We start from the raw sequence: 12338 nt of genomic DNA, 5'->3' as shown, positions 1-12338 counted from the left end.
AAGGAAGACATAAATTGTAGCTAATAACTCCAGAGTAATGATCAGACACTGAAAAGAGTTGGATGCTCAAGGAATAAGTTGTTCAGAAATGTTACATGGAGTGCTTCTAATGTTCCTATAAACTATTTACACAGAAGAATTTTTGGAAACAACTAGTCATGCTAATAATTTCAACTTGAATATTCATTCTAAAACTCATGATCGGTAACTCAGGAGGTTCTGTACTGCAACAAAATCGCTGGAAATTTTTGAGCATGAAATTGTAAAGCCTGGCCTTCTCAACTCAAGCTTATGATATATGTTACTACTACATATGTAGTAAAAATGTGACTTTTAATCTCATATGGAGAACGCTACAAAAGTATAAAAGAAACAATACTGATTCTCTGAACAACTTGAAATATAAAATAAAAATCAACCTAATCTCAGCATAATCTCCCTCTTCTTTTTTTTTTTTTGATATATAAACCTTGGTTGGTACCTAAATGTGAACCATTGTTGGTAATTCTGAATACAGTCCCTGTTGAATGGAGAGTACATTTGATGACATTTTCTGATGATGATGTAATGTCGCACGGGAAGGAACCTAAAAGTATTAAGGAAGGAAAAGCCTTGTCAGTTGTTTTTTGTGAGATGATGTATCAGTAAAAGAGCCATTGCTTAACAAAGCTCTGTGTTACACAGGAGGTTCTTTGATACTTTGCTTCTGATGGTGATTGAGTGTGTTTTCACACAAGCGCTTTATTCACATTAAATACACAATGACAATGAAAGATTCAAATGCAGAGTTGTTCATTATCTCATTATCCTTTTAACCACAAACACTTGGCCTTTTCTACATGAACAAGAAAATGTGTTGGAGAGAGGGTTCAGTAGTTAACAGTTCTTGCTGCTTTTCTATAAGCTCCAAGTTCAGTTCCCATCACTGATATTCAGTGGCTCACAGCTACCTACAACTCCAGCTCCGGGGTATCCAACATCCTCCTCTGGCCTCATATAAGTACCAATATGCATGAACCCTCCTCCGCAACACATTATAATATAGAAAAGCAATTAAGACTGTCTGTGTAACCTTTCTTATAATATTGAAGAATGACTGAAAATATTTGTGTAACAATCCAGTTCCTCTAGCAGAACATTTTAGTCAAGGAAGACCTTAATAAGTTAACTCTTACAGGACAAAGGTTTTACCTAAGAGAACAGAATTCTCAGTTGGTATTGTGCTGAACCCAAAACCCAATATAGTGATTTCAGTGCCACCATACAAAGATCCTCTCTGGGGAAACATGTGGGTGACTTCCAAAATGTACAGAATAGAAGCATTTAACTTGTTCCTGAAAAAGACAAAAAGAAATAGATTTCCAATGAGCTTCCTTACCTCACTCCATAGTGTTTTGGGAATAGGAAACATGACTACATGTACATAATTTTTCAGACCAGATAATCTCATAATCATCTTTACTTTGGTTAAGTGTATGTATTAATTTTGAAAACCAAAGTTTTGAAAAATCTAATAGCAGAACTTTGTGACATGCAAAGTCTTAAAATAATATAGAAGATATGATTTTAAGAAATGAGGTCACAAGAAATAAATGAAATTCCTTAAAGTATTTAAAATTTTTTACTATAGTAAAATGTGAAGACAGATGTACATGTTAAAAAAAAGTAACAACAAAATTCCATACATTATAGATGTAGTTAATTATTGTTCAATTCAGTTTAAATTTTCCTAGTTGTTGAAAACTTGTCAAAACTTATTATCTCAGGGAAAACACTTATTTACTTTGTTTTATTATAAATGATATGCCTGCTAAGGCGCCATCAAATTGTATGATGTTCTGACCTGATACAGAGGGTTCAACTCCTTTATCCTAGGTCCCATCAGGACAGCACACTCTGTAGATTCCAAAGAGGTTTTGTATTGTTTTATTTAACTCCTTTAGTTTGCTGAATTAGCATTTTCTCCAACTACCATCTAAATATACAGTTTGGGTTTGACTGTATATAACATCATCCAAGAACATCAGAAGCCAGTAGATTTTCAAAAACGTTATGAACTCCTCCCAGTAATTCCAACAGGGGATGCAGTTCTAGTCTATGCTTACTGGATCTTACTTCCTGTAAGATTTGGGCAATCATCTGTCCTATTCTGACACCTGCCTTCTCTACTTATTTGTAAGCCATTATTTTAATTTGCTGTTCTTCAAAGTATTCCAAACTAGCAATTGTCTCAAAGATGAACTAAAATTTTGCTCTTAACAGTTCCAGGGAGGAAAATTCAGAATTCCTATGGAAAATAGAATCAACGAGGAGTTATCTCCACTGCTTCCTTTAGTTGGCCAGATCCTGGCTTAACTATCACCTTTCCAGAGAATTCTGCCCTGTTCCGTGGAATGCTAGTTCATTTCATATACATTCTTATTAAACTGATGATCTAATATTCATACATTTTTACATTTCTAATAATTGCAAAATTGTTTAAACATTGGTAAAATTTTCCCAACAATATGTAACATTAGTGCAGGAAATTACTGTAAATTCAGAATTAAACGATTGCTGTCCCTTCACTGCCAGAACTGCTTGAAAAACCTTTCCTGAATGCATGCAAATTACATGACTGGTACAAAAATTGAATTGTGCAAAGAATTTTTTTGTTTTTTTCGAGAAAGGGTTTCTCTGTGTAGCCCTGGCTGTCCTGGAACTCACTCTGTAGACCAGGCTAGCCTCGAACTCTCGAACTCAGAAATCCACCTGCCTCTGCCTCCCAAGTGCTGGGATTAAAGGTGTGTGCCACCACCACCCGGCTTGTGCAAAGAATTTTTATAACTTGTTCTAAATGGTTGGGTCAAAAACCAAAGTGGCATTGTGTACTTTATGAGAATTTTAAACAATTTATTCTATGAGGAAATATAAAATGGTAAAAAAAAGCAATCAACGTATTTGAAAGTTAATGGTTAAATTTTTCCCTATCCCAATTTTAGTCCCAAGTATTCCAAAGTTTTTCCAAAGTTTTATCATTTATAACCAGTATCTGTATCATACCTTGTTGATGCCAAACCCCAATTTCTGACTTTTACATAGATGTCATGTTTTCCTGGAGGCAACATAGGCAAAAGGCAAGTAATGTCTGTGAAGTTTGAGTGAAGAACCTGGCAGTGCTTTCTTCCAACATACACCATATTTTGTGAGAGTTCATTTCCAAAGTTATAACCTTTAATTGTTAAATTGACATTTCCTATTGTTTTAAAAGAAAAATAAAAATTGTTGTATAAAAATTTAACTTTTTATCCAGATAAAATTTCCATATTAACCAAGCCAACATGTTTATCTTTTATTAGATTTAGAAAAGTTCTCCACTTTCAGAGGCAAAATTCAAAAGAATGGGTTCATGGTTCTATGTACACAAAAAGAATGCATGTTTATTTCACAGAGAAAAAAAGCACTGAGGTATTTTTTTAAAGATATAATATTTTCTCACCATTGTGCATGTTCAGAGTAAAATTTTAAGTTGACTTGTTTGTATTTAAAGTAAATGAAAGTAAAGAGCATGTTTCAGTGTAAAGAACAAAACTTCAGTGAAAGCCTGTGCTTTGAAGGACTTTCTGGTTTGTTGTGTGTGCATGTGCATGTGTATTTGGACTGAAGAAAAGTGGGCAAAGTGATTTGTAGACTCAAAATTCAGCAATGTGATAAAAACATATACTGTACTATAGTTTGAGATTACACAGAAACTACTACAACTTATGAAGACCTAGACATCCATTGATGATGGACAGTGAAAATGTAAATATACATGATGGAATTTTATTCAGAGGTGAAGAAAAAAGGATATTATGAAATTTGCATGTAAATTAATGGAACTTGAAATTATCATATTGAGTGAGGTAATCCAGACCCAGAAAGATAAATGACTGATCTCACTGAAGTATTTCTTACCCAGAATTGTCCGTTCTTTTGGGCTGAAATCAGTGACAACTGGTGTTTGTAAGCAGCTGTAACTAAAACTATCTTTCACTGTGGCTTGAATTCCATTGGTAATGACAGAAATATCAACTGTACCCTCAATTCTCTGAAACAAAGGAAAAAACAAAATAGAAAAATTAAAGTGATGAAGTATTTAAACCCATTCACTTTGTTGGGTGCTAATTCAGTCAGTAAATGTTTATGTTGCAAGCATGAGGACCCAAGTTTGGTCCCTACAATACACATTAATAAAGGAGAGAAACAGAGTGGAAAGAAGCCAGATGTGATGTCTTGACCTCCTATCCTACTCTTCTTGGGAAGATCTAGCCAGGGAGATATCATATCTGAGAAAATATGGTGAACAATTCCTAAGGAAATATATCCAAGGCCGTACACATGTACACACACACACACACACACACACACACACACACACACACACACCACACCACACCACACCAAAACAAAAAACTCTAAAGGCTGAAGAAAAATAGAATCACTATCAATAAACTTCTAAAAAAATGTTTCATTTCAGTTATGAATCAGAGTTAATTCTCAGATATTTAAAGTTGATTTATTAAGTATAGGTTACAAATCTAAATTCTCAGGGCAAAGATCTAATGGTCCTGTGGTGTTTATGATCTGTTTAATGGAATCTATATTATTGCATTTTAAGGTTTCCATGAGGCAGCTGAGATGCTCCTGGAAAATGGCTCTCTAACTGATGAAGGATAAGACACCAAAAATTTGTCCTTGTTCTCTTGCTATAGACTCAGATCTAATTTTTCTTCTTCATTCCCAAACTAGGTCGCTGATCAAGCTACATACTCTAAGCTCTCACTCTAGAAACTACCTTATATTTTCACTGATGGCATCTGTGCAATTCTCAGTAAGGTAGTCTTGATCATCTCATTTTTCACTAATGCACATGTTATGTTGTGTCCTTATGAATAATTTAAACAAATGTATTTTCATATTGTCAAAGCCCCTAAATTCTTACTCTATCATTCAGACGAAAACATACTCACTGATTTTTTCCTTACATATCTTACCTATGTCTTCACTTACTTTCCTGTATTTTGAGATTTCGTGTTAGTGACTGAATCTGCATTTATCATCTCTTTGAACATAATTAGTTAACCAGAGACCTAATTTAAATCTAAGGTTGATTTTTTTAAAAAAAATAAGGAATTCTTATATCCTATAGCATTCTCCAAATTTTTGCCAACAAATTGAAATTTTAGCACTTTTGACCATAACTTTGTGGGTCAGATAGATGGTTAAGGGGTAAACATGCCTGCTGCCAATGATGATGATCTGTCTGGTCACAGGACGATGCCAGGAAGAGATATGCCTTTCCGATCTCCACATATGTGCAGCAATAGTCATGGCACACTCATGCATGTACACAAAAGGTAAATAAATGTAAACTTTCAATACAAAAATACAAATAAAAATGGATTTCTTTCTAAAAACTAAGTATGCTTAGAGTTGTTTCTCTGAAATTTACAAATTATTAATATCAAATTTTTTTCATCTTCCAGTTTATCTGCTAACTTCCTGGTGACTCTCAGGCGCTGACTAGGCATCAAATCTTCCATGAGACTCCATCTGACCTCTCATCTACTGAATTTCATCTTTACTTTGTGTGTACTTCTATTATTTCAGGTGAGATGCCTTGTTTACTTGTGATTATCTTCATTATGGTTTTTAAATGTCTCAGATGTAGAAATAATATTTTGGCTTTGGATTTTAGTTTACAATGATGAAGAAATGATTTTTACAGATAATAATGAAAGCTCTGAAATTTGGAGAAACATGTCACATGTCTCCCCACCCATCTAGATGCTTCCTAGTTAATAAGGTTAGGACTACTGGAGGTGAGGGATGATTAAAGTCAGAGGTCTTTCTTACTTTTGATGTTCTGCAGGTTATCCTATTCAAATCTCCTTCAATCAGGTTACAGGTTTCATTTCCAACTAGAACAGTTGAATTTTCACTAAAACCAAATCCAGATATTGTCAGGAGAGTACCACCTTTATAAGAAAAACAAAGAAAATAAAACCAAAAATGAGATCAACTAGGACCGAACGAAACTTTATCCCTATCCAACTCATTATTCCCAAGTCATCTGTGATACCAGATAAAAGCAAGTGGGTGGAGAAGCAACTCTGCACACAGTTATCAGCAAAAGCCCACCTAAGCTCTCAACTACACAGGCTTGCCCATATTGGCTTTGGGGTATATTGGCAGCAATTGCTTTGTCCTGGAAATAAGTGATACAATTTCTATTTAGCCAATGTGTTGCAAATGAGGGTAAATTAAGACTTAAATTTTAGTATCTCTAAGCAAGGATAAAATCTAAGAGGAAAAAAAAAACCAAAATTAAGCAAAAGTAATGCAATTTTTAAAAAAAACACAAAAATCAACACCAAAGCACAATTTCTAACATTAATCATAGTTTAAAAATATACAAAGTAAGTGAGACAGCACAAAAAATATGTGTTATTGTCTGTTTGTTCTCTTTGTGAGCCTTCCTTTGTCCTGTTCGTCCCAGAACTTTATGCTAGGTTGAGAAGCTCCACTGAGACTCTGGTTACAAATGGAGCAGCTGGTAAGCAGAATAATAACTAATAAATCTTATCTTGACATAATTAATGAGGTTGTTATAGAAACATGTAAAAATTGATGATATTAATTCAATAACCTATGATGTAAGCATAAGCAGATTCCTAATTGTGCTTCATAAGGAAAAGAATTAGCCAGCCAGCTAATCTCTGTGCCTTTCCAAAGGACATTCTCTTCTGGGCTATGAGGGAGCCTTGGGTTCCTTGCTTTTCTCCTAGCACTAGAATCAAAGCACTGGAAACCCAGTCAGGAAAATGTATGCATTCACCTCTTTTGAGAGTTGTTAGCTATTACCTGCCAGGCTTCCCGAATCAGGCCAGACATGTGAGATCTGACTCCGATAAACGAAGTGGGATCCCTCACCCACTAGATTCTGTGCTAGCCCAACATCAGCAATGGACACAGCAACTGGTACAAGTCCAGCACTTCCGTTCAGAATCTGGCACTTGATCTCATTTTCTTTTGATAGAAAAAGAAAAAGAAAATGATAAAATAAATGTGGTGGTGTTTTCAGATTTCTTTAAAAAAGAACTCACTAAAATTAATTTTTAAATGTTAACTTTGGTCTTTTTTAAAATTTTTTATTGGATATTTTATTTACATTTCAGATGTAATCCTCTTTCCTTATTCCCCACGCCCCCCCCAAGAACCCCCCATATCATCCCCCCTCCTCCTGCTTCTACTCACCCATCCTCTCTACCACCTCCCTACCCACAGTGGTCTTTGTTTTTAAGACTCCAAGAAATATATCTACATTAAACTACTACTATTCTGATGAGGACAGGGAAATCTTAGTGGGGAGATAGGATCTATGAATTATTTACTTCTATGAAATGGTAAACAAATTTGAAAATGAATATGGAAACCTGGTCCAAAGAAGTTCTACATCAAAGTTATTATAATTTATATTTTTAATTAGAATTTTTAATGAATTCTTACTAAAATTTTCATTCAACATTTTACTTATATCCACAACTGTGTAAAATAAATTGTTCTATCAACAAAAGTGATAAAACCAAATGAAAACATTTTCTTCACTTATTATATTGGCTGTTTCACTTCAAGAACACATTTAAATAAAAAAATCAACCGAAATTATTTGGTAAGTAATCTTGCTCATGTAATTTCAATTTGATTAAATTATGAAAATACCTAGGATTTTGAATGATAAGTTACAGTGAAATTATGTAACTATGTTTCCACCAATGTCAAGAATTTAAAACTATAAATGATCTTTAAATTATGCATAACATGAGAGGCCTTGGTGAAATAGAAATCAAATAATCTGGTCATGTCCTCTTACCTCATGATGACTATTATGGCATTCTCACAGCACAAATGGAAAGATGTGATGTAGTTTTTGGTAGAGCACTTAACTAACATGCCTTAGGTTTTGGGTTCAATACCCGGTACACATAAAATCAAATAAACAGCAACAACAATGGACATTATCAAAGACCATGAGAGAAAAGAGACATATTTTGAGTATCTTTCTGGCCTAGAGATATAAAAACACTTGAAATATTTTGTGATACCACTTTGTAAAATATATATGAATGGAGGAATGGTGGATCACTCTTCATGCAATAAAGACATTGTATAACACTCAAATAGTCTATGGTCATAATCAATTTATATATATATATACATATATATATGCATATACATATATATATAGTAAATATGTAGGTAGTGTACAATTTATATGTACAATATAAATTGTAAATATGTAAACATTTTTCAGACCAGGTTGCTAATTTCATGATGCTAAAATATATACTAGAAAACAGTTATATTTGTGGTAGTTCTTCCTTCCAATTTCTCTAGGAGAAAAAAAATCATTCTTATGACAATGGACAGACCTACCATCCACAGAAAGAAGAGAGCATCTGGTAGACCCGACAGAGACGGATACAGCTGAGGTGGGAGAAAATCCAGAGCCTGCTATGGTTAGAATCGTGCTTTCTGCATAAGACCCTGAAAGGGATAAACTTAAGTCACTACATTTAGGATGAAGAAACTTAGAATCTGTTATTATAACTGAGAAGAGGACAGTGATCAGTAGGAGGAGGGAGAGGAGAGAAGATAATTGGGGATTTATATGATCGAAATACATTATTGCATGTATAAAGATGTCATAATGAAACCAATTATTATGTATTATTAATATATTCTAATTACAGATACAAAGTAGACCTCTCCTGTGAAATGGCACCTAATATTGACCTTTCACTCCCAACACACACACACACACACCAAAATTACTATATATGTATCTCAAATAAAAAACCGCGTCAAAACAGAATGAAAGAAAACATACAAAATTAATTACTATGGTTGCCTCAAGGAGCTGGGAGGCTTGGGTAGTGATAATACTTAAAGAGAATTTTAGCTTCTCATAATATTTCTTAAGCTGGTGATTGAAATGTGTATTGCAGTATGTAAGCAGCCACTAATTGTCAGTCAAGAAAATGGCTAGTTTGTATTGCACTCATTATATTTTTCCATTATTTTTAACTTGATCAAACATGATAAAAACCAATTTAGGTTCTTAATTATTTTAAGCCCAAAGTAATTTTGGGGAACTACATAGAAAATTTGAAAATTACTAGCAAATGCAAGGGCACAAACCAGATGAGGTTTACTATCAGCTACTAAAACTACATATAAGACAATGATTTCTGAATTCATCACTATGATTAAAAACTCACCCTTTACACCTTATCCCTGCTACTTAGTTACATTTTTAGGAGCTCATACAACAAACACAGTCACATTTTCCCGAATAATAAGATACACCCTAGGATGGGATGAGTACTTGGCATTAATTGTTCTTTTCTCAAAGTGAGTATTCAGTTCTTTTCTTTTGTTACATTAGAGCTATCCTATTTCTTGCCTAGTTGCTACCTCTTCAGGACGAATTCTCACCAGATGAATGTTAATATACACACTGGTCAAGCACAAGAACAATGTCTCAAAGTCACAGGGAAATTATAGAGATGGACTGTAACTTGTAAAAGTAGAGATTAGAGATATTAATGACATACTTTGGCTTCATAGATTTTTTTCAAGTAAGTAATGAGTTCTTTTCCATAGTTTCAGCTGCTTAATAGTTCTCATTATATTGAGCTGTTTGCTTGCCATAATTAGTGACAGTAATATATATTTAAAGTTCATTATCAGAGGTTACATTTTTCTAGCTATCCCCCACTTTGTATTTCAAGGGTAAAAGCAAAACGTTACCTTCAGAAGGTGTTGCTGTCAAGATCAGGGGAGTAATCATGGCATCCCATGTAAACCCACAGTCACCTGAACATTTGGCTGGAATTCCATTGACATAGACTTCAACCTTCAAGTCAAGAAACACAGACCCAAGGTTGGACAAAGCTAAAGGGCCAGCAGAACTCAGTACAATATACATAGAATTTATTAATAAAATATAGCAATAATTTCAGAGCATATATAGTTTATGCACTGGATTTAGAACAAATAGAATGTTATTTGCCTACAAAAATGTTTATATTCTTGCGTTGACACCTCATTTATTCATGTATTCATTCATTCATTCACATATTTATTTATATAGTAAATGTGCTTTTTGGCTTCTAATGCAGTTGTAAATTAGAATAAAAGAAACGCATGCAAGAAAACAAATGTCATCCTTGCTGTCACCCAACTTGTAGTAAATGTAGAATGGAAACTTACATAAATCAAGTCATAAGTCATGAAAGCATTGTTTTAGTTAGTTCTATAAGGTTAACTAGAGGTTGCTTTATGGAAAGTCAACTATTCTTATATATTTTAATATTCTTATCACTAAAGCAGCAACACTAATAATTATATGACATAAATGCTGTAAAGATTAAATAGCATAATATAGTTACTAACTCTGTCAGTGACAGATTTAAAAGAATCTTTCATCAAATTAATTTTCTCCAAATGTAGAAAATGATAAGTTGAACAACTAGTAAAAAATATTCCCATGAGACTACAGTTGAAAACACTTTCATTTTACAGGGTCTTTGATACATTGGTAAAAATTAATTATACATTTGAAATTATAAATGTTATGAGAAAAGCTTGAGTCATACCTGTGGTTGCTGATTTGGTGTACGAAGCATGTCTCCAGGAATGCGTAGTCTAAATAAGCCACCTTCCTTTATTGTAGTAACTGTCACATTAGCCTTTTCTCCAGTAATGTTGGAATCATTGATCTATTTTTAGACAAAATGAATTTATAAAATAGCAATGGAAAATAGAACCAATTATAGAATAAGTGAAAGCTGAGTAAAAGCTTATGGATGTAAAAAAATTAAATTTAGTCATATTCGTTTGAAAAACAATAAATTGTTCTAGAGAAACAATAATCAACTCAAAGGAAAAATAGTAAGACTATTGGATTATAATATATTCCATTAGTTAAAATATAATGGACCTAAAGAAAACAAATTCATTTAATTTTATGTTTGAAAATGTTTTCTGTTTCCTTCTCAATATAATTACTTTGGTAAATCATTTATAAATAATTCAAAAGTTGAGTTAATTTTTCCTTTTAGCATTTTTCATCTCTGGCTATTTTGCTGTGTCATTCTGGAATCATATTTTATTCTAGTCATAAAAATAAAGCCAAATTACATTCATATGCATAACCAGGACATGTCACAGTCCTTATGCTAGAATGGGAACCTTCTGATATCTAAAGGTACTAGCGATGCCTCCATGCTGTACTACACATGAGCTTGTGATGAAGAACTGCAATAGTGAATAAACAGTGGAGACCGGAGGAAAAAGAAAAGACAGATACCAGAAATGACCAGAGCTAGCAAAAGGAGGCCCATCTCAATGAGAGAATTTTAGAATTCTAGTTTCAAGTATTTGCCTGTAAAATAAGCTCTGTGGCTTTATAACATATTTTGCAAAATGAATTTTGTCTATATATTTTTATGTGATTTTCATCTTCTTCTTTCCTATCTCCCCATTCAGCAAGTTTCCTGAGTAGAGTTCTGAGCCTTCTCCACCTTGTCATAGTGTATGGCTACAGAGTAGTCAGTAAAGTGTTCTGTCATTTCAACGATCATTCTCCCATTTAAGATATTTAACTTTCTACAGTGTTATGGGGAGAAATGATCCGGTGGTAACCATCCCTTTGTTATACCATTTCATACTTGTACTACTGTTTCAGTAGGGTGGAATTTTATAACAGACTGTTGAATCACAGGTAGCTATATATTAAGATAGCACTACAAAATCTGCCAAAAAAAATTGGCCTCCTTTACATTATAACCAACAGGATATGAGAAGTACTTTCTCATATTCTTACCCTTGCTAAGAATCATTATCCTGTGTGTGAGTGAGTGAGTGAGTGAGTGAGTGAGTGAGTGCGTGCGTGCGTACATGTGCATAAAACACAAATCCCAAAGGGTTCCACTCTATCCTATTAGCAGGAGCCTTGTTTTGAGTTTAGATTCTATGAGCTCCCATTCTTCTAAAGATATCCTTGTGTTCAGCCGTCTACTGTGTGTAAAATATAACAGTAGATGACAACTTTAGACTTGAACAGGTCATCTTTACAATAACAAAAGCTTTCATAGTCTCAGAAGAACTATGGATAATGAAGATAATTATGTGTGTGTACTCTCTAAATTAAAGATGAATATATTTATGAGACGTCTGTGTGCCATCAAGGGTCTTCTCATAATTCCTCTTGGCTTTCTCCATATATTTAAAGTACCAACAGCTAATCTGTA

General features: G+C 33.6%; 1 protein-coding gene across 1 annotated transcript in view; it reads right to left on the bottom strand.

The window, feature by feature from the left end:
• The window catches only part of Pkhd1l1 (PKHD1 like 1), a 145187-nt gene that overhangs the window by 82802 nt on the left and 50047 nt on the right, over positions 1-12338 (bottom strand). The window contains exons 26-34 of the mRNA XM_028766440.1: positions 10683-10805; positions 9835-9940; positions 8458-8568; positions 6886-7050; positions 5878-5999; positions 3937-4069; positions 3043-3235; positions 1192-1334; positions 482-586 (exon numbers count right to left, since the gene is read on the bottom strand). Coding sequence (XP_028622273.1) covers positions 482-586; positions 1192-1334; positions 3043-3235; positions 3937-4069; positions 5878-5999; positions 6886-7050; positions 8458-8568; positions 9835-9940; positions 10683-10805 — 1201 coding nt within the window. The remainder of the gene's footprint in view (positions 1-481; positions 587-1191; positions 1335-3042; positions 3236-3936; positions 4070-5877; positions 6000-6885; positions 7051-8457; positions 8569-9834; positions 9941-10682; positions 10806-12338) is intronic.

This window comes from Grammomys surdaster, unplaced genomic scaffold (genome assembly GCF_004785775.1).
Source record: "Grammomys surdaster isolate TR1022 unplaced genomic scaffold, NIH_TR_1.0 63, whole genome shotgun sequence".
In the NCBI taxonomy this organism is placed as follows: Eukaryota; Metazoa; Chordata; class Mammalia; order Rodentia; family Muridae; genus Grammomys; species Grammomys surdaster.
Note: the sequence above shows the minus strand (reverse complement) of the source record. Positions and strands in the feature narration are given on the sequence as shown.